This window comes from Symphalangus syndactylus, chromosome 23 (genome assembly GCF_028878055.3).
Source record: "Symphalangus syndactylus isolate Jambi chromosome 23, NHGRI_mSymSyn1-v2.1_pri, whole genome shotgun sequence".
Classification (NCBI taxonomy): domain Eukaryota; kingdom Metazoa; phylum Chordata; class Mammalia; order Primates; family Hylobatidae; genus Symphalangus; species Symphalangus syndactylus.
The window spans coordinates 30,392,952-30,414,858 of NC_072445.2; the positions used below are offsets into that span (position 1 = coordinate 30,392,952).

General features: G+C 39.4%; 2 protein-coding genes across 10 annotated transcripts in view; one reads left to right on the forward strand and one right to left on the reverse strand.

The window, feature by feature from the left end:
- The first annotated feature begins 729 nt into the window (after positions 1 to 729).
- On the forward strand, positions 730 to 12,507 carry BAG2 (BAG cochaperone 2). 2 transcript variants are annotated; one of them, XM_055264363.2, is made up of 3 exons: positions 730 to 1,416; positions 9,347 to 9,456; positions 11,076 to 12,507. In XM_055264363.2, exons 1-3 carry the CDS (start codon positions 1,304 to 1,306, stop codon positions 11,486 to 11,488), a joined length of 636 nt encoding a protein of 211 aa, XP_055120338.1. In that variant the 5' UTR covers positions 730 to 1,303; the 3' UTR covers positions 11,489 to 12,507. The 2 variants fall into 2 exon arrangements, with proteins under 2 accessions (XP_055120338.1, XP_063488913.1); XM_063632843.1 differs by lacking the exon at positions 730 to 1,416 and adding an exon at positions 1,784 to 2,958.
- Positions 12,508 to 14,293: 1,786 nt separating this feature from the next.
- Positions 14,294 to 21,907, reverse strand: part of RAB23 (RAB23, member RAS oncogene family) — a 35,756-nt gene continuing 28,142 nt past the window's right edge. For all 8 annotated transcript variants that reach the window (XM_063632839.1, XM_055263463.2, XM_063632836.1 and 5 more), the window contains 2 exons: positions 21,409 to 21,501; positions 14,294 to 18,165 (listed from right to left, as the gene is read on the reverse strand). In XM_063632839.1, the coding sequence (XP_063488909.1) occupies positions 18,026 to 18,165; positions 21,409 to 21,501 (233 nt within the window). In that variant the 3' untranslated portion in view covers positions 14,294 to 18,025. The remainder of the gene's footprint in view (positions 18,166 to 21,408; positions 21,502 to 21,907) is intronic.

Sequence of the window (21,907 nt, forward strand, 5' to 3'; positions counted from 1 at the left end):
TCATCCTTGGAATGAGAGGCATAGAGCTATCAGGAGAGGGGACCAAAGCCTAACTTTTTAAGTAGACTAATCTTTGTATCCTCAGCTCTGTTCCATCTTTTACCGACAGCTGGTGCCTGACCTAGAGGCCTACTGCATCTTTTTGTTAACAGAGGATTTTTAAAAGTTGAGGACTTTTTAATGCCAATTATTTCACTCAGAATATTTATTTATTTATTTATTTATTTATTTATTTATTTTTTGAGACAAGGTCTTGCTCTGTCGCCCAGGCTGGAGTGCAGTGGCGGGATCTCGGCTAGCTCAACAGGAATAATTTTAATAGCAAAAATTTAAAACCCCTTCATTAAGCCAGGCGTGGTGGTTCACACCTGTAATCCCAGCACTTTGGGAGGCTGAGGTGGGAGGACCGCTTGAACTCGGGAGGTCGAGGCTGCAGTAAGTCGTGATCGCGCCACTACACTCCAACGTGGGCGACAGACCCTATCTCAAAAACAAAAAAAATTAGAATGGTAAAAATGAAGTAAATTCACTTTGCTTCCCACATCTAGCTAGATAGGGAAAGATGGAGTAGCTTTTTCTTTTTTACTTCATAGCTTCAGTGTTGTCCGGCCTTTCATTACTCCCATCTCAGTATACAGTGGTAACCGGAAGGTCAGGTGAGTGTGGGCTGCCTAGGAGCTGTACTTACTGCCTGCTGTTTCACAAAAGGACGTTTTCTCCCCGTATCACAGGGCTCTTCATGTCGTTGTTCTTGCTTTGAATTATGGGTGCTGGGAGAAACTAAACACAGCCGTCACTGAGCAATACACCCACAGCCCATCGACCGATAGGAACCTTCGCGTGGGGGGAGTTGGTTACTTTTAGGTTCGCGAAGAGGCGGGGCCTCGCGGGGCGGAGCTGGGGGTGGTCTGTGGGTCCGCGCGGGCTTCGGGTGGTTCCTGGGTCGGGGGAGCGCACGATCCGCTGGCCACACTAGGCGGTCGGTCTCTGCGTCCGCCCCTCCCCGTGCCTCAGAGACTTGCGCTCCTCAGGCCCGAGCCCCTGTGGCCCGCGAACCTCTAACTCCAGCCGCTGCAGCCCCCTCCCAGGTCCGGCTCCCCGAGCCCCGCGGGCGCCGCGCCTGCCCTTCTTTGGCCACGCGGCAGCCGCGGTGTTGGCGAGTCCTCCCGGGTTGCCCCCGCGGGCGTCAGAGGGAGGGCGGGCGCCCGCGTGGTGACGGCGACGCCTGCAGCCCGAGGAGCGCTCCACTCGCCGCCGCCGGAGGGGCCGGTGACCTCTCGGCTACCCCGCGTCGGAGGCTTAGATGGCTCAGGCGAAGATCAACGCTAAAGCCAACGAGGGGCGCTTCTGCCGCTCCTCCTCCATGGCTGACCGCTCCAGCCGCCTGCTGGAGAGCCTGGACCAGCTGGAGCTCAGGTGAGCGCCGCGCGGGCGGTTCGCGGGCGGTTCGCGGACGGAGGCCGCGTGTGGCGGGCCGGGGCCTGGGGCACAGTGAGGCTGCGGCAACAGAAGTTGCTTGTTGAGATTTGTTGTGGATGGACGTGGTGTGGTTGTGTTTGTTTCTTGGATTTTCTCCCCTAGTCCGAGAGAAAACGCATTCGATTTAAGCTAAACCTGTGAGGGCGTTATCGGTGGCCACACTTTGATTAATTTACCTAGGTGTTAGGGAGCGGAAAAAGAGGAGATAAAAGTTACGGTGAGATTCCATGCGATTAAGGACTGTGGCAGCTTGGGTCTGCAGAACTTCTAGAACCTTCTGTGTGGCCCCAAACGTTTTAACTTATGCATTTTTTAAGGGAGGCAGCAGTCTACAGTGGCCCTCCACGTGAAGTTACGTTTCCTTGCTTCAGAACACTAAAGAGCAAAAATTAATAAAACCAACCCAGCAATCCACTGAGAGCAAAGATTAAAGAGGAGTGAGGGGTAGGCAGTAAGTTACCGGGTGCTTCGTGCAGTAGAGACGTTGCCGCTTCTCTTTCTCCCCTAACTTCGCGGACGGGATTCAACGGTTCCGTTCGTCTCTCGGTATTTATTGGGCACCTCCCTACATAGAAGACTAAGTGCTAGTCACTGGCCTGAAAGCATGAAAAGATAGTTTTCCCCTTTTCTTGTCCAAGATTTTATTAGGTAATACAGTAGTAGACTTGTATAGAATTTCTAAACAATTTAATGTGAATAGATTTTTGGAAAGACTTTAACGGTGTATTGAAAAGTTTTATGTACTTCCTGTGAACGTTAGTCTCAAGTTACTATGTAAATTTTGTGAGCAGGTGTAGTTAAAAGAAAACCTTGTTAGGCACGTGCAATTCCGTGAAACTGTACACAGGAGTTGGTTACATAGTTTTCTCTAGGTTGTGCATGAGCAAAGAAGCATGTGAGCCAAAAAGTTCAGGAAACACTGCATGTGTGTCTTTATCTCCCTCCATTAATACGCCCAAACATGAAGTATCTGTTTGCTGAGAAAATACTTCAATAACCACGGTATCTCTTAACAAGTGAGGCATTATTATTGTTACTATTGGGAGAAAAGAGCCAGAGAGTGAGAGATTCTCCACTCAAAATAATTTCTGGGATTATTAAGCCCTACACCAGGTTCTGGGGTTCCACTCAGAATGAGGCAAGTGGAAGAGAGAAATAATGCTTCCTCATGGATTTTCACAATACTAGCAAACCTGACCGTTCCACTCCCAGAAAAAGTAGAGCGGAAGTAGAAATTGGTGGCCTCAGTTACTTGAAGTCCCTCTAACTGATAATGTTTCTTTTTAGGGAGCCACATAGCAAGTAACACACATCTCTCCATGTCTTCAGAACGTTGAGGGCATGTTCCCAACCACTTCACTCGCTCTCCCTTAGTCAGAAAGAAAAGTTGTCCTAAAGGAATGGGGAGGTTGTTACTCCACCCCACCTTCCTTCAAGCTGAGTCATTGTCCTCCAACTTGAATTAATGCCTCACATGTGGTAGGTACAAAAGCACTCTGAAGTGCTCCTCTTTAAAAGAAAGCCTCAGGTTTTGAATATTATTATATTCTAATGTTTGATTAATGTAAAATGAATTCTGATTACTGCACATCAGTGATTAAATTACAACTTGCTTAATTAACATTTGAGCTGAGGAGAAAAGTGATTAATATGTGGCTGTTCATTTCAAGGACTTTTTTTTAGTAATTCTAGACTTTTGTAGGCCTTTTCTCTTCTTTTAAAAAAAGTAATACTAGCTGAAAAGGAAGGATTTCTGAAGGTAAGCAAAAATAGAGAAAAATGCTAATATAGATCCTATTAAAGTTTTTTTTGAAACCACATGGGCAATGGCACAGAACACACTATTAAAAACTAGAATCATGCGTAGAAGATCGATTTTTAAAAGAAAACATGAAACTCATATGTAATTTTGCTCTAATAGTTTGATTTTGTTGACTAATAAAGTAGTGTAACTGGGTAGAATAAAACCTTATCATTTGTACTTAGAAGTGTGCACTTAATGTTCCCTGACCACACTGATCCTGTCAATTGTGGAAGAAATTTCATACTTTATGACCTGGAGTATGAACTGATCTACATGTTTAAAATGTTTGGCAGCAGTTTTAAAAACTGTTAAAGGATTTCCATTTATCTCTAATGGAATTTATCAATACACTAGCCCTTTTTTTTGGACTGCATTTTGTCTTCTGTATTTCTTCCTTCTACAGAGGTGATTCCCTTTTCTTCCTGTTTTTATGATCAGTTCTAAATGGAGTCTGAGTTTTGCCTTCCTCAGTGGCTCAAACCATCTTGCTTACTATTGTTACTTTTTAACAATTACTGTAATTTATAAAAAATACTATGATACTACGATTATATATATATATAATGTTTTCCTGGCTCATAACTCCCATAACCCTTATTACAGTCTTATGTTATAATGTTGGGGTGCTTTAGGCCTCAGGAAAAAGAATTTCTCTCTGACCTTCTTTCACCTGCCTTGCCTCTAGTCTGACTGTGGGTCAAAAGACCCTCGTTCCAGAGAGGGTCCTGCCCTATGCCCTGGAGGAGGGCATTCAGCACCCAGAGGCCAAGAAGAAGCTGAATAGACGGCCTTGCTGGGTCTCCCCATTCAGTCTGTTAGAGTGAGGGCATACTCTTTTTGTCCAGCCACTTTTCTACATGGTTGTCATTCATGCTTATATAAACGAAGCAAGCCTCCATAAGAACCCAAAAAGGACAGGGTTTGGAGAGCTTCCGGATAGCTGGACGTGTGGAGGCTCCTGGAAGGTGGTGTGCCCCTTCCCCCTGTACCTCACCCTACACATCTCTTTATCCATGTCCTTTGTAATACCCTTTATAATAAATCGGTAAATATAAGTGTTTCCCTGAATTTTGTGAGCTGCTCCAGCAAGTTAAACCCAAAGAGGGGGACATGGGAACCCCAATTTGAAGCCAGTTGGTCAGAAGTTCTGGAGGCCTAGACTTGCAATAGTGGATGGTGGGGTCTTGGGGACTGAGCTTTCATCTTGTGGGATCGGACACCGTCTCCAGGTGTAGATAGTGTTGGAACTGAGTTGGGGGATACTTAGCTGCAAACCCCCCACATATCTGGTCACAGTAGCCTTCTGTGTTGTTACAGTGTGAGAGCAGAGGAAAAACACAGTGTGAGAGTTTTTTCTAGAACACAGGCTGATGTTTATTCATTTAATGTACACAGACTATGTGCCAGGCCCCATGTCGTTGTGGAAGTTACTATTATCACCCTTCTACAGATAGGGAAATTGAGGCTTAGAAGCTTAAATGACTTGTCCAAAGTCGCACAACTAGAGACTAGTAAACTCCAAATTTGAACCCAGGAAGACTGGCTCTCCAGCCTCTAATACTTTACGCCTGAATTTTCTTAAATATGTCACATTTCAAAATATAGGAATGACGTATGGATGAATAGATGAGTTTCCTCAAAGAGATAAAAATTCCATCTAAATTGGCCTTTAATTCAGTCGATATTGAACACCCACTATGTGGTAGGTATTGGGTAGCTCCTAGAAAGCTCAAGATGGTAATGAAGACGTCTGGGGGATGGGTTTTGGAGACTGGCAGAGGGGAAAATGATAGGACTGGGAGATTGGGTTTTCATGTGTTTCCCAAAACTTGTAACATACTGGCTCCTTCTGCCTTCCTGTCAGCCTTTCGCTGTGGCTTCACCTGCACCCAGGTAGTGAAGGGATGGGGTCGGGGGTGATAGGGATCATTCGTCTGGTTTAAAGTTTCATGTTAGGGTGTGCCAGTGTTCTAGGAGTCACAAAACAAGATGGCATCATAGTTAATATCGTATGACAGCCTGTAATTTAAAAGAACACTTCATATGTGTTATTTGAAACTTTAAAAACTCTTCAAGTTAGGTGGAGGGCACACACTCTCCTAGAAATGACGGAAGTGAGGTCCATAAGGATGAAGAGGCTTGCCTGAGGACATGCTACTGAAGAGTGGCTCTTCACACCAAAAACACCAGTCCCTTCTTTTACACCAAAATGTCTTGACAGTAAATGTAATTTAACATTTTGGTGATTAGGAAAACACTTCAGAATTTTACACTGCCTAAAAGTGATCATTATAGCATTCTTTTGATATAGGAGTATGGAATAAGAGACAGAACTATGAGTTTAAGAACCTGTTTTAGGCCAGGCGTGGTGGCTCACTCCTGTAATCCCAGCACTTTGGGAGGCTGAGGTGGGCAGATCACCTGAGGTCAGGAGTTCGAGACCAGCCTGTCCAACATGGTGAAAACCATCTCTAATAAAAAATTCAAAAGTTAGCCAGACGTGGTGGCGCATATCTGTAGTCCTAGCCACTCGGGAGGCTGAGGCAGGAGAATCACTTGAACCCTGGAGGTGGAGGTTGCAGTGAGCTGAGATCACACCACTGCACACCAGCCTGGACGACAGAGCAAGACTCCATCTCAAAAAAAAAAACCTGTTTTAGAAATTATTTCTTTGAAATCACGGTATGAGCATTTGCCATTTTCCCTCCTTTTTATGAAAGCAGAAATTCTCATCATTAATAAATAAGCCCACATTCATAATGGTAAGAATATAATAGCTATTAATACTATAAATATATGCCAGTGCCAATTCTAGACACATTATACATATTAACTTGTGTGTGTGTAATTTTCTTAGTGCTGTCAGTCACTGTTAACCTCTATCTGCTTTACTTCATTTAGTCACAAGCACTGTTTCCTTATTATCCCTGTTTCATAGGCGACTGACGCATTTGCACAGCTAGTAGTGGCAGTGCTGGCGCCATTTTCACTGCCTACTCTATTAGCCGACATATTAATAGTAGCCACAGTTTGCGCAAAATTGCAGTTGTACTCCTCCTAAGTCTCCCAGCAGTTTGCCATTTTGATACTGAGACTGCAGAGGTTTGTGAGGTGCCCAAGACCTGGGGACTGGCTGAGGATGCATGCGCTCTGGTTTTGTCTTCCTACTGAGTACTCTGACTAAAATTTCTTTTTGTCAAAGCCTACTTAGTTGTGACTTCATGCAGGGAGTTTTCCAGGAGCACAGCCCAGGCCAGCCTTGCTGTGAGGAAAAGTTCTTTCCCAATTTGGATATGTAGCTGCTTCCGGGATCTGTTAGTAAAAACAGAACTGCCCCTCTCCGCCAAGAGAAGTGTTGTCAGATGAGATACTAAGAAACATGAAGGATAAAGTGAGATGGTCCAACATTTCTCTAACCAGAGTTCCAGAAGAAAATAATAGAAGGGGAGACAGGGAATATTCAAAGATACAACAGCCAAGAATTTTCTAGAACTAATGGAAAAATTGTAGACAAAAGACATGTATATGAGTTTAAGGACAGCAATAGCTGACAAACAGTACAAACGTTACTTAAATAAACCAGAGATCTAGGTTCAGGTTTTTAAAAGAAAAAATGTAAAATATGAGATAGACATATTTTAGACTGTAGAGTAAATGGATGTACCAGGGCCAAAAGGAGCATGAATTGCCTTAAGGGAGAGGAAGGGGGAAGCTAAGGAAACAATTCCTGCCGAAGCAGTTGGGTTTTGAAAAAGGATCACCCAGTAGACAAGGGTCAGGGAGAAAGAATGCTACCTGAAGAGGGAATAGCACACGAAAAGCCCATGTTGCCAAATAAACCCTGAGATCTTTACATTTTGAAGAATGACATTTTACCCTTGCATGAAATGAAAAAGGTATATATAAAAATGTATATGAGAAGTTTTATAAATGATGAAATCTGGTTTTCACAGGGATAATGCCCTGGTAATTCCTATTATGTATTAAAAAAAGCCTTGTGGGATGGGGGTAGGGGGTCCCTAAAACACAAAATGTAGCAGTTCCACCCAATTATTTGGTCTCATTTAATGATAAAATATTTTCTTCATATGACAGGCTTATTATATTTTTTCTAGAATGTCTTTTTTATCTATTTTGTTAAGAACATGAACTTACCGCTGTAACTCATAAATGAAACCTTCCTTTTCAGAATAGCATTGTTCTCTCTTATCATCTTACAATTGAATACAAACCAAAAAGGTGTTGAAAAATTAATCTCTTCTTTCAGCATCTTCTCATTTATCAATCACATGATTCATCTGTGTCATTTGTCTAACTATTGGAGTCATGGTTTGTGCTTTTAGCATAAATATTTAGTGCCAACTCTGTCTCTTTCCTATGTTCTGGGCCCTCGTTTATCTTTCTGAGATATTGCTATGTAAAATGTTTAAGTAAATACTGAATGGTCCTGGAATAGGGCCTGATACTTGCATTACTATTAGTTAGTAGAATATTGTATTTTGATTGAGTTCTCTAGCCAAATTTGTCACGAGATTCTTCCCAGTTCTTTGCTTTTACTGGCTCTTATAAACACAGACTTTGACATATATTTAATATCTTGAAGAATAAAGATATCCTGTGATTTTACAGCCTGTCAGTACTATTTTGGGGTATAACAGGTGGGTAACTGAAGGGGAAAAGGCAAGTGTGTGCTTAGGGTAGGGAGAGGATCCTTTTATGGAATTGAACATGCTAAAACATTGGTGAAGTTGTTCTTTCTGTGCACACTTAAGACAGCAGTTAGGATTAGATCTTTCATGAACTTGTATTTCTAAGACCATCCAAATACTGGGAATAGGTCTGTCACTTTCATTTTGCAAAAGTTGGCAACTTAGTTACTGTAATTCATAGTAACAATGTTCCATTGCAACCAACAAGAATCTCTTGAGTATACAAATCAACAAGGGAACAGTAACTCCTGTTTAAAAATAGAAAAACAAAATAGGAAAAGTCTATGAATAGGCTAACAAGGATACAAAGACATGTCTGAAATTATTAGGAAAACGCAAGTTAACACTGACATCAGTGTATTTCTATTACACTGGCAGCAAATAGAAAGTTGGAAAATGCGGAGTGTTGGTAGGGATATGGGGCCCCCTGTGCTTTGCTGTGGAGAGTGGATAGGTACAGGTGTTCTGCAGAATAATCATAGTACTAAGTCAAAAGCGGAGTACACATACCCTTTGTCTTAGCAATTCTGTCCTGGTATATGTCCTAAGGAAATCCTCACTAAGGTCCAAAGGGGAGATGTATTCATGGAAGTGTTATTTGTAGTAATGAGAAGCTGGTAGACAACCTGAGTGTCCATCTCTGGGAGAATGGAGAGGGAAAATCAGGTAGGTATACACATGGAGTATTATACAGCAATTAGCAGCAACTGATTAGAAGAAAACATAGAGGGCCAGGTGTGGTGGCTGACACCTGTAATCCCAGCACTTTGGGAGGCTGTAGTGGGCAGATCACTTGAGGCCAGCAGTTTGAGACCAGCCTGGCCAACATGGTGAAACCCCAGAGTTTGAGACCAGCCTGGCCAACATGGCGAAACCCCGTCTCTACTAAAACTACAAAAATTAGCCAGGCCTGGAGGCTGAGGCATGAGAATCACTTGAAAGCAGGAGGTGGAGGTTGCAGTGAGATCGTGCCTCTGTGCTCCAGCCTAGGCGACAAAGCAAGACTGTCTCAAAAACAAAAAACAAACAAAAAAACCATCTAGGAACCTGGATGCTAAGTGAAAAAATAAAAACAGAATGAGATATAAATTCAAAATGTACAAATAATACAGATCTTGTAAAAACAAATAGTATTAATTAGATAAACACGAAAGAATGATTGCCTTATGAGCTGGGAGGAAAATGGGAGAAAGGCAAGTGGATAGAAAAATGAAAGAATTTTAAAGCAGAAATGAAGAACTTTTGAAAAGTTTGGTGATCTTTAAACTTGATTTGGGTTGAATGGGAGGTAAAGAAAATTAATAGGAAGAACATCCTGCATACAATAACCATTTTGTTTTCCCAATTTCTATAGGGTTGAAGCTTTGAGAGAAGCAGCAACTGCTGTTGAGCAAGAGAAAGAAATCCTTCTGGAAATGATCCACAGTATCCAAAATAGCCAGGACATGAGGCAGATCAGTGACGGTGAGAGCCATCTCCACAGAAGGGGCTCGTCTTTTACACTCCTTTAAAGAGTTTATGATAAGTGTGGGTGAATTTTTGCTTGACTTTTGGTATGCGTACACTAGGCCTCAGCATTTAATGTGAGCCACAGAGACAGCTGCAGCTGTCAGTTCATGACAGCAGCCACTTACTCAGAGATTTCTTCCAGCATGCTCTCTACCCCAAGCCCCTGGCTGGGAGAGATAGGAAAAAGCCTGCAAGCTCAGAAGAGCTGGCCCCAAGCAGTAAGGCCATGTGTTTTATCCCAGCTTCACACTCCTAACTTCAGTTCCTCACAAGTTACTGGACTGCAAGAGATTAAAAAAGCAGAGGAAAAGGGTGAGAGACTGGAAGCAGAGAAGTAGAGACCAAAAAAAAAAAGATGAATTGAGGTACAACATAAAGAGAAGGGACAAAATGCAGAGAAAATGAGGAAACTTGTAGGACCAATAAAAGGCATGAATGTAAAAATGTGCTGTCATTTTCTTTTTCCTTTTTTTGCGGTGGAGCTTTACTCTCGTCACCCAGGCTGGAGTGCAACGGCGCGATCTTGGCTCACTGCAACCTCTGCCTCCTGGGTTCAAGTGATTCTCCTGCCTCAGCCTCCCGAGTAGCTGGGATTACAGGCGCGTGCCACCACGCCCGGCTAATTTTTGTATTTTTAGTAAAGACAGGGTTTCACCATGTTGGCCAAGGTGGTCTCAAACTCCTGACCTCAGGTGATCCGCCTGCCTCAGCCTCCCAAAGTGCTAGGATTACAGGCATGTGACGTCCGCCTAGCCTGTGCTGTCATTTCATGTGAAGAACATGAAATAGGTAGGAATAGGTCACTTGTGATTTTCCCTTATTGGCACTGGACTTCCTACTTGGGTTCCTTTGGTGCCGCACAGGCCACATGTTACTGGGCCAAGTGGCTGGTGAGGTAAGTAAGCAATCTAAATCCAGATCAAAACTGTTACACATCTATGGTAGGCCATGATCTAGTCTCTACACTATCCTGCCCAAAGATCAATGAATTAGGAAGTTACAGAAGCAGGAGATTGCTTTCTCACATAAATAATGAAATGTTGATAGAGCTCCTCGTGCTGGCCAAGAGTTTAGACCACTGTCCTGCTTCTCTCTGGAGAAGGATGAAGTCAGTGCCTAGTATTGACGCCAGCTTATCTTCTATCATGGCTACATTTTCTCAACCAAAATTTGGGCAGTGTATTCTGATCAATGTACATGTCATTCTGGAGAGATCTGGGACATCTGATCTCTGGAGCTCTACCCAGCATAAACCCTGTATGTGCTTACTGCTCAGTGTGAAGACTTGATCTCCATCCCAGTTACAAATGCATACCTACCCAGACTTTTGCAAACATGCCAGTTTGAGAAGTCATCTGGTATCCCATATATAAAGATTGTCAGGAAGTGGTATTCTACACTCTTTCTGTAATCTAATACATTTCATCGGTTAATCTTACATGCCATAGTTTTAGCTTTTATCTTGAAAAAAATTTCATAGCAGAGGTAAAGAAAATAATAAATTTAGTCACAAACAAATGCCTTCATGTTCTTGACACAGATAAGTTTACATCTCATATTGATTGATATTTTAGGAGAAAGAGAAGAATTAAATCTGACTGCAAACCGTTTGATGGGAAGAACTCTCACTGTTGAAGTGTCAGTAGAAACAATTAGAAACCCCCAGCAGCAAGAATCCCTAAAGCATGCCACAAGGATTATTGATGAGGTGGTCAGTAAGTTTCTGGATGATTTGGGAAACGCCAAGAGTCATTTGATGTCACTCTACAGTGCGTGTTCATCTGAGGTGCCACATGGGCCAGTTGATCAGAAGTTTCAATCCATAGTAATTGGCTGTGCTCTTGAAGACCAGAAGAAAATTAAGAGAAGATTAGAGACTCTGCTTAGAAATATTGAAAACTCTGACAAGGCCATCAAGCTATTAGAGCATTCTAAAGGAGCTGGTTCCAAAACTCTGCAACAAAATGCTGAAAGCAGATTCAATTAGTCTTCAGACCCAAGAGCATTTACACAATACACAAGGTGTAAACATGATAAAGTACTATTTTAATTGATAACTAGTTCTTTATGTTAGGTATAATCACTTAGTTGACACTGACAGTTGTTTCAGATGAGGAAAATATTCCATCAAGTATCTTCAGTTTTGTGAAAACAAAACTAGCAATATTTTAATTATCTATCCAGAGATTTTTTAGATTGAATTCTTGTCTCGTACTAGGATCTAGTATATTTCACTATTCTGTGGTACAATAGTTTGTGGAGAAAACGTGTTCAGCTAGGGGCAAAAGCATCACTGCTCTTTCCTGTGCTTTGGCATGGAATCACACAGTCACCTTGGGCATTTAGTTGACTAGAAATTCTTTACCTTAAGCAGCACATACATTTACTACACACACAGTGTTAACAAAGCACTGTGCTTAGAGGGATAAAAAGGAATCACAAAACAAGAATCTTTCCAAAGTTGTCTCATTCAGCAATGTTAAGGCATCTGTATCAAATTATTTTGGATGTAAAGATTCCTGTGTCTCATAATATGAATGTATTTTTTGATATACAAGAAACTATGACATTAAATGTGAGAAAACCACCTATATTTACCACTGTGAACAATTATATATCTGCTTCATCTTTTCTCAAATGCATCAATTCTCTAAAATTCCTATATTGTAACTTGCCTTTTTTTAAAAAAGTTAGATGCTGATATAAAGTCTGCTTAATTGTCAACTTAATGAGCTCTATTTTGTGTAGTTATATCTTTATTTATCCATTCCTCTCTTATGGACATTTAGGTTGTTTCCAACTTGTTGCTATTACTGCAACATATTTTTGTACACAGGACTTTTTCCTTCTTTCATTTTTGATTTTCTCTGTATAAAGGCACAGCAGTGAATTATATTGGGTCAGAGTATAGACGTTTTCATGGCCTCACACATTAAAATTTTTTTGTACAAAGGTTATAGCAATTTATACTTTTTCAGTAATTAAAATATAGCTATTTCACTGAAATCTTTCCAGCACTGAGCATTAATACTTTGTTTGCATTTTGTTTACTAAAAAGGTTGACCAGTGTGTTGATTCTTCTTTTATCTGTGATAAAGTGAAGCAACTAGAGAACACTTATTTGTTCAAAGTAACTAGTCCTATTGATATACAAAAACCACAACAACTTCCCTGGATACTATTTTGAAATGAACACATCAATTTTTATTTGAATGTAGGTATTCTTCACACTGAAAAACCAAATCAAGATCCAAACTGATTTTATGTATGTATCTCTCTCTCAATGCAAGCAATATCGAACTTCATTTTCTCTACAAAAATGCCAAGTTAGTCTCTTTATAAATATAAAGCAGTTACAATCTGAAGACATTCATGTTACTTCCTTTGCCAGCTCCAACTCTGCCTTATTTAAATCTTTGCATTTCATGGGAAACATTGATTCTATCTATGGCAAAGCCACTTGGTCTGTTAGCAGACCCATTTGCTGTCATCAGGCTGTGAGATGATTTTTTGTGTGCATCATTTTTTTCTTGACCAGCTTTTTCAAAATTAAGAAATGGATAGTCAAGTTTTCTTCAGGTTCTCAAGTATTGTCAGCATCTGTAAATCCCCTCCACTCTGGGAAATACTGCTGCTCCCTGCTTCCCATGGCTTCCACATCAGCCCAGGACTTTTTCTACACAAATTATTCTGGCTCTACCTCCTTGACCTTGGTATTCTTAGCATTATTTTTCCCATTTTTTTGCAATGCAGTTTTTAATGGAGGTCATTAATTTCTGATCACAGACTTGAAGAGCTATGATCCACATTTCCAAGCTGCTTGGGGTCCCTGGTTTACAGTGTCTCCAGCATTCTGTACTTAGAGCCACATCTAAAGGGCAGGGAATCTCCAGTGTGTGGTTTTTTTTTTTTTTTTTTTTTTTTTTGAGTCTCGCTCTGTCACCCAGGCTATCTGACAAGTAGAAGACATATCCACTGTAGCAAGGAACACTATGGAGTATATGAGTTAGGGAAAAAGAGACTGTGAAGGGAAGGGAACAAACATTTTGTAGACGTTTGGTGTTGAATATATGCTATGGAGGCAGTTTCTATAGTTTCATTTACTTCATGAGGTTTCTTTTTTTTTTTTTCGAGATGGAGTCTTGCTCTGTTGCCCAGGCTGGAGTGCAGTGGTGTGATCTCAGCTCACTGCAACCTCCACCTCCCAGGTTCAAGCGATTCTCCTGCCTCAGCCTCCCAAGTAGTTGGGATTACAGGCATGCACCACCACACCCGGCTAAATTTTTGTATTTTTAGTAGAGACGGGGTTTCACCATATTGGCCAGGCTGGTCTCAAACTCCTGACCTTGTGATCTGCCTGCCTCGGCCTCCCAAAGTACACGGATTACAGGCATGAGCCACCACGCTTGGCCAATGTGTTGATTCTTAACATGTATTTTTATTTATAAGAAGAATGGCAGTATAATTTATTTTCAAATGATGAATCTCCTGAGTCACATTTTTACCCTCATTTAAACTGCTGTCTTTTATGTAGACTATAAGTGCATATAGAGTATGTTTTGCCGTATCTCGATTCTATACCATTCCTAGCATATAATAGATAATTAATTTTAGGGTAGCCCTCCTGCCATTCCTTGTTAGCACTGCTTTCAATAAAATGAGGGTATTAAATATTGGCAGAGTATCTGAAATATGAAATAATTTTAGGTTGCTTTGATCTTTAAAGAAGTTGCATTATATATTTTACTATTTAGTTCCACACTGTTGATACAATCATACATATCACACAAAATTTTAGCTTTGAAATGCATTTATTTTTTGATTATTGGAATTCATCCTTCATGAAATTTTTATTGAGTAGTGTTTTAAATCAAGCTCCAGAGTATAACTGCAACCAAATGGCAATACATACAAGTGGTTTTCCATTCAAATTTACAAAAGCATTATTTATTAGTAATAAAAATACAGAAGGAATTCAGTATTCCTTTTATCCCCAATTTTTTGTTTTTAAAAGACCATTTACTAACATCCTACTGTAGATATTTCGAGAGAGAGATGAAAAGAAGCACTACCTAATAAAGATTATTATAGCCAAATCATCCAGTTAGCCAGGAGTTTGATGACTGGATATTTCAGAGTCTATTGCGGGTTTTAAATATTTTGTTAGCAAATGAATTCATCTGTATGATGATGATAGACTTACGTGTTTTATAGCTGAAAACCTAAGGAGTGACAAAAGTACACGTGACATTCTTAACAGTTAAAACTAAGTCCTGTTCATTAGGTAGGTGCCATGTGGAACAAGCTTTCACCTCATCAGTTCATTTTGTTTTCAGAGAGACTAATGATAGATTAATGGGAACATTTTATCAGGTTACCAGTAACTATTTATTTCAAAGGTTTTGAAAAGTATAATTAACAGTATCTTATATTAAAAGGGTCCAACACTAAGTTGGGACATTAGGTCCTACGGCCAATTCCCTATTCTAAGGTCTTCAGAAAAGGTCCAGTTTCCTAAAACTCCAAGGAGTACATGTTATTGAGAGTTCTTTCTGAGCACTGCACTGCCAACTTCTAAAGCAACCACCTAAAACTTCACTCCATAATGAGGAAAGTTTTTATCCTCTTTGTGGTGGTTTTAGCTTTATTTTGAAAAAGTACATGTGTGTTATCAACTTTGGGCAGATACAAAGGAAATCATTTAACCTGGTTTTATTTAACTAACTATATTGCCTTATATGGGTTATTCTGTATACTATTTAATTCATAGACAGAGACTGGAAAAGGAAAAGGAAACCTGAGGAACTCTGAAATATGGCAGTTATTCCACAGTGATATGTCTATGCAAAAGATTAGCTGTAATGTTAAAAAAGTAGAGCACAAATGCACAATCACCTGGAATCTTGGAAAAGTTTTTCTTTAGTATACATGGTTTCATAAAATTAAAGTTATTTAAGAGAATGAAGGGTCTTAGAGGAAAAAAATGTCAATTTTTGAAGGCTTTAAGAATTGATTAAATTGAGAAATTAACATGGCTTTCAGGCCTACTTAATTATTATTTTAAATGACTAATTATGGTTAGGTTTAAAATACAGCAGTGCAAATTAAAAATTCAAATATGTAACAAAGATCTCTCTTCAGTTCTTACTTAAAAAAGATAAAACTAAGTACATAAAATTATATTACAGGAACTGCAACTATCCTCAGAGATTACTTTTTTTTAATATAGAAAGGTAACATGCTTTTAGCCACACAACTAATATGAAAAAGAACTAGAACACATATAACAAGTGATTTTTCTGCCAATAAAGACAAAAGACAGGCCGGGCGCGGTGGTTCACGCTTGTAATCCCAGCACTTTGGGAGGCCGAGGCGGGCGGATCACGAGGTCAGGAGATCGAGACCATGGTGAAACCCCGTCTCTACCAAAAATACAAAAAATTAGCCGGGCGTGGTGGCGGGCGCCTGTAGTCCCAGCTACTCGGAGAGGCTGAGGCAGGAGAATGGCGTGAACCCGGGAGGCGGAGCTTGCAGTGAGCCGAGATCGCGCCACTGCACTCCAGCCTGGGTGACAGAGCAAGACTCCGTCTCAAAAAAAAAAAAAAAAAAAAAAAAAAAAAAAAAGACAAAAGACTATTTGCTGCAAAATATTATTTTGTGCAAAAATTAGACTATTTGAAGAGAGTAGAAAAGATGACTCATTAGCAGTATCCACTGTTAGGAACTGAGTTTTGCCCCCAAAACCTATGTCGCTATCAGCAATGGGAGTGGTGACATAAAAATAAACATTTTACATTACTGTGAAATAGATAATGCCAGATCATTTCAATATAATGAAAAGCGAAAATTTACTCTTTTTAATTTTTTTTATTATTTTTCAATCTAAAATGGCAAAGAGAACATTTACTTTTGATCACTTAACAAGGACACACCCAGGAAATTTGATTTTCTCAACATTAGGAGGATGAGGGGAGTACAGATGGAAGACTTAAAAAACAAAAGGTAAAACACGAAAGGAGTACGTGAAACATTGTTTAGTACAAATAATGAAAGAGGACTTCATGACACATTTTCCAATAAAAGTTATTTTTACAGATTTTGCAATGCTGTAAACACCAGGTATATTGAAAGGGGTTATTTATAGGTTAAAAATAAAGCCATTGATGAGTGATAATCAGTTTTAACAGAGTTCACGCAATTATCTTAGCTGGAAAGCTACTGTCCCAAGTGACAAAATTTATGTTCTGACACGATTACATATTAAATCATTTTGTAAAAGAAATGATTTTGTATGTGGGACTGACAGCTCTTGAGAAAGTGCTATACAAACTGAAGGTTATAGAAATGTTGAAGTGATAATCTTAAAATACCATACAAAAATGTGTAAACAAAAGGATGGTTTAGAGTTGCAGGGCATTATAAAATCTGTAATTTTAGTTAAGACTAATAATAATATTTTTGTGCACTTTAAAAATGGTTAGTATAATCTTGTAAGTTCAAAGCTGGGTTCTCAGTGAGCAGCAAAAGGTGTTAGATGCATCACCACACTTCACAGGACCTCCTGAATGATTGCAGATGTGCTGTGTACCTTCTTAAGGGGCTTTGGCTGACCTTATAACAGCAGGAGCTCACTATGCTTATGGGTGACTATATCAAAAAGATTTGCAATAAGGCTCACCTGGGAGATGCTCTAGCATTCAAATTCCTATACTCCTCTTTTATCTACGCTGTCAGATGAAAACTGCTTACTGCTTTTAAAAGATATAATAAACAATATAAATTCTGATAGTAAAGCACTATAAAAATTAGGTACGATATTTTTGGCACAAAGCACTTTTTAAAACCAAGCTCATTTTGCAGAATATATGTTGAGTTTCTCATTTGAAAACAAAAACATGTACACAATATGTAAATGGTTTTATAAGTGAATTAATTAGAATGTACATTTTCTTAAATACTGCACATACCTTCAGCTTACTCCAGTACCAGACATCTGCATGCACACCCCACATTCTACATTACACAGATATTGCACAAGTTTCAATGCCAAAGCAGTCTGGCAAGATTCAGGGTTTACCTTTCAGTATTATTTTGTGAAAGTATTCAGATTCAATACTATTTCGCAGAGAAGCTACATGACCAATTTCAGGAAAATAATGCTTGCTATCTTTCCTTGATCCACAGTATTAAAATCTGTAACAATATATTTAGGCATTTCATTTGTTTTCCAGCATTTAAAATTCAGCAAAACCTGTGTTTGAAATTTCTTATAGCATTCCTTTAAAAACAGGAGAAGCTTCGTCTAATGTAACAAAAATTAAAGGAGTCCACAGGGCAATAATTTTTCCACCAGAGGTCTCACTCTACATTCTGAAAAGCACTGCAGAGCAATATTTAAGTCTGTCACTTTCAGACAGCCATTAGGTGCAAAGTCTGCTGAAAACCTTGTAACATAGCATGACGGCTGGATGGGTTTCTTAATGAATTGCACAATGTAATTCAATTGTTTTCCTCCCAAAACATCTTAGGGTATGCTACAGCTGCTAAAAGGATTTCTGTTTTTCTTGGTCCTTTGTTTGTTGGGTCTAAGATTGATGACATCTCCACCATTGAGGGTACTTGAATTCTGACCCGAGTGACTTCCACCAGATGTATTAAAGACACCTGTATAAATTGAGGGAAAACAATGATTGCCACTGACATGCCTGAGTTACCTGTTGCATCCAGCTTGTTAGTAAAATTAGTAATATTTTCAAGTATTTACAGTTTCTCTAAAATTGTAGTAAAATCCAACAAAATTTAGCATCTTAACCATTTTTAGGCATACGGTTCAGTGGTATTAAATACATTTGTAATGTTGTGGAACAATCACCCCCATCCATCTCCATAACTCTTTTCATCTTTAAAACTGACACTCCATACCCATTAAACAGTAACTCCCCATTCCCCCCCACTGCAGACCTTAGCAACCACCATTCTATCTTCTGTCTCTGATGATTTTAACTACTGTACCTTATATAAATGGAATAATAGTGTCTTTGTGACTGACTTGTTTCATTTAGCATAATGTCTTCAAGGTTCATCCGATGTAGAACACTGAAGCATTTCCTTCCTTTTTAAGGGTGAATAATATTCCATTGTATGTATATACCACATTTTGCTTATCCTTTCATATATCAATGGACACAGATTTATGATTTTAAAGCTCTTGTTTTAGTTTTACTTTTAGTAGCTAATACACATGGTACAAAATTCCAAGGCTATAAAAGAGGTCACATTAGGGCTCTTTTTTACCCAGATTTTCACCCCTCGCCAGTTTTCCTCCCCTAAGGTACGCATGTTATTACTTTTCCTACTTATCCTTCCAGATATAGTTTATGCATATATAAGCTAAAATGCATATATATTCCCTTTTCTACCTAAGTTGTGGCATATTCTACACAATGTTCTGCATCTTTTGACTAACAATTTATCTTTGACATTTGGAATCAGTAAATACGATAATTTTATTTATTTATTTTTTGAAGACGGAGTCTCGCTCTGTCGCCAGGCTGGAGTGCAGTCGTGCAATTTTGGCTCACTGCAACTTCCGCCTCTTGGATTCAATTGATTCTCCTGCCTCAGCCTCCCGAGTAGCTGGGACTACAGCTGCCCGCCGCCACACCCGGCTAATTTTTTGTATTTTAGTAGAGACGGGGTTTCACCGTGTTGCCCAGGCTGGTCTCGAACTCCTGAGCTCAGGCAATCCACCTGCCTGGGATTAGAGGTGTGCTAGGATTACAGGCATGAGCCACCGCGCCTAGCAACTACGATAATTTTAATAACTTATTAACTTCACATCATATCACTTCCTCAAGAATACCTTTTAGTTAACAACAGTAACAACAGTATTTCTGAGGAGTGTGTGTGTGTGTATGTGTGTGTGTTTTAAGAGACAGGGTCTTGCTCTGTCACCAGGCTAGAGTGCAGTGGTGCAATCATAGCTCATTGCAGCCTTGAACTCCTGGGCTCCAGCAGCCCTGCCTCAGCCTCCTGAGTAACTGGGACTACAGGCACAGGAATGTGCCATCAGCTAATTTTTCTGTTTTTTTAAGAGACAGGATATTGCTATGTTGTCTAAGTTGGTCTCAAACTCTCGGCCTCAAGCAATCCTCCTGCTTCAACCTCCCAAATAGCTGGGATTATAGGCACAAGCAACCACACCCAGCTATTGGTGAGATTCTGTGTTAATACTAGTAAGATACGTTTTTCCTACTTATACTAAAACAGTAAAAAAAGTGGCCCACAGATAAAAGTGATGAGTAGCTAAAAGATAAATAACTTTATAGTTTCCATTTTGAACTGTGCTATTCACAAAATGTAATCTCCAATTTATGATATAGTATCCATGACACACAAGATTCTGGGCCAAAGATACTGTCAGGGATACAGAGGTGACTAAGACCAATTCTCACCCACAAGAAGTTTATAATGTAATAAGACAAGACAGTAAACAAGTAATGCCATATGACATTTTATGTTAAGTGTCATAAAAGAGACACAAAATCTTACAGAAGTTTCAAAGGAAGGACAGATTGCATCTGATACATAAGAAAGGAAAAACTACATGAAGAAGGTAGAACTGGACACTTGGCAATGCCCTGGACTTGGATGTCTATTCTTTTAGAAGATGGAGGCTGGGCAGTGGCTCACACCTATAATCCCGACGGTTTGGGAAGCCGAGGCAGGAGGATCACTTGAGCCCAGGAGTTCAAGACCAGCCTGGACAACAAAGTGAGATTCTGTTTCTTTAAAAAAGAAAGAAAGAAAAAGAGTATGGAGGATGTGTCTTCAGGCAGGCAGATACACAACTGAGAACCTTCTAGAAAGTCCTTGAGGAATGAATTGTTCTTCAACAGAAGATGGGAAAGAGGTCATTCTCAATAGAAGAAAAAAAATGACCAGAAGTGAAGAAGAAAGCAAGCATGGGGCATACTCAGGAAAGATCAAGACCACTGAGAGAACCAGTAAATGGGTTACACATATGTAATGGTGTGGCAGGAGGCTACACAGAAGGAAGGGCAAAACCGTCTTTAAATGTTGGATTGAAGAGAATCTGCATTTACTTTGTTCCACAATGAGTCTTATTAAAGCTTTAATCAGTAGATATGAAAAAGACAAGAGGGGGGCCAAGGAGACCACACCAGGTAGAGGCTTATTGTAAGTGTCCTGTGTTCACAAAGCATTTGAGGTCTCTGATGGCAAGAAATTTTGCAATGAAAATGGCAAAGGCAGAAAAAAAAAACCAGAATCCAGGAAAAATCTAAGTTAAAATAGGTCCAGAAAATAATGTGTTTGTTTCTACATATGTAGTGAAGGGGGACGGAATACAGATATGAATACCTTAAGAGACTACACAAGTATCAAGATTTAGAACCAGCAACTTTGGCTCTCATTTTCCTGGAATCCAAAACAAGAAGAGAGACATGGTCAGGCAGTTATTGTGAAAGAGAACACAACACACTTGTTCTTCAGGGAATGCTAAAGTTTTGCTGGCATTTAACATAAGAAAAAGCAAAATCAGTAATGGGTCATAAGCAAGATGGTAAGAAAGGGAAAAGGTAAGAGCCAGTGTAAGTACAGATTCAGAAGAGTAACTGTTATAAAGTTCCTTTATATAAAGGACAGATCTTTACAAAAAGTCTTTATCTCTGCTGTGTTTAATCTATCAAATGGATTTATAAAATTCAATGGCAAAAAAACCCCCATTAACACAATATACCTTTTAACAAGAGACCTGATACTTAAATCACTGACTTAATAGTTTAATAATCACTTTTAAATCGCATTTCTGAAAGAAATGAGCATATTATATGTGTTTTTTAACTTTACCAAGTAAACATGGGCTAAAATTTCCTATGTACTTACCAATTTTGTTACTACTTGAATGCGTTAGTTCTGGATCCTCAGCTATTTGTTGTTTGAGTTTCTGAAGGTATTTTTCAGCCAAATACTTAAAAACTAGAATAAAAAGAAAACACCCAGAACCAGGTCAATGATTTATGCATGTAAATCTGTTATTTCACATCATTTATAATATTTATACTTACTAAACAAATTTAAAGTTAGAATTAGGAACATACAATCTAGTTAAAAATTCAACTTTTAAAAATTATTTGGGCAGTATCTGAGTACAATGATAATATTAACAAATGTATAATGGTATTTTATTAGTAAATAAGTGAAATAATACTTGTAGTGATTGGCTCTTGGCTCTTCTAAGTATCTGAATAGTGATTAATACTAAGCAACACTGAACAGACTCAGTCTTGAAAAGATGTCTCCTTTATGTGAAGAAAAGTATCCAAAATAGACATCCAAGAGAATATCTAGTTGCAATCTAAGTAAGTGGCAAGTCTAGAATGAG

Coding starts and splice junctions, on each gene's coding strand:
- BAG2 (XM_055264363.2), top strand. CDS start 1,304: ATGGCTCAGGCGAAGATCAACGCTAAAGCCAACGAGGGGCGCTTCTGC. Junction 1,417..9,346: donor CTGGACCAGCTGGAGCTCAG/GTGAGCGCCGCG, acceptor CAATTTCTATAG/GGTTGAAGCTTTGAGAGAAG. Junction 9,457..11,075: donor CATGAGGCAGATCAGTGACG/GTGAGAGCCATC, acceptor TTGATATTTTAG/GAGAAAGAGAAGAATTAAAT.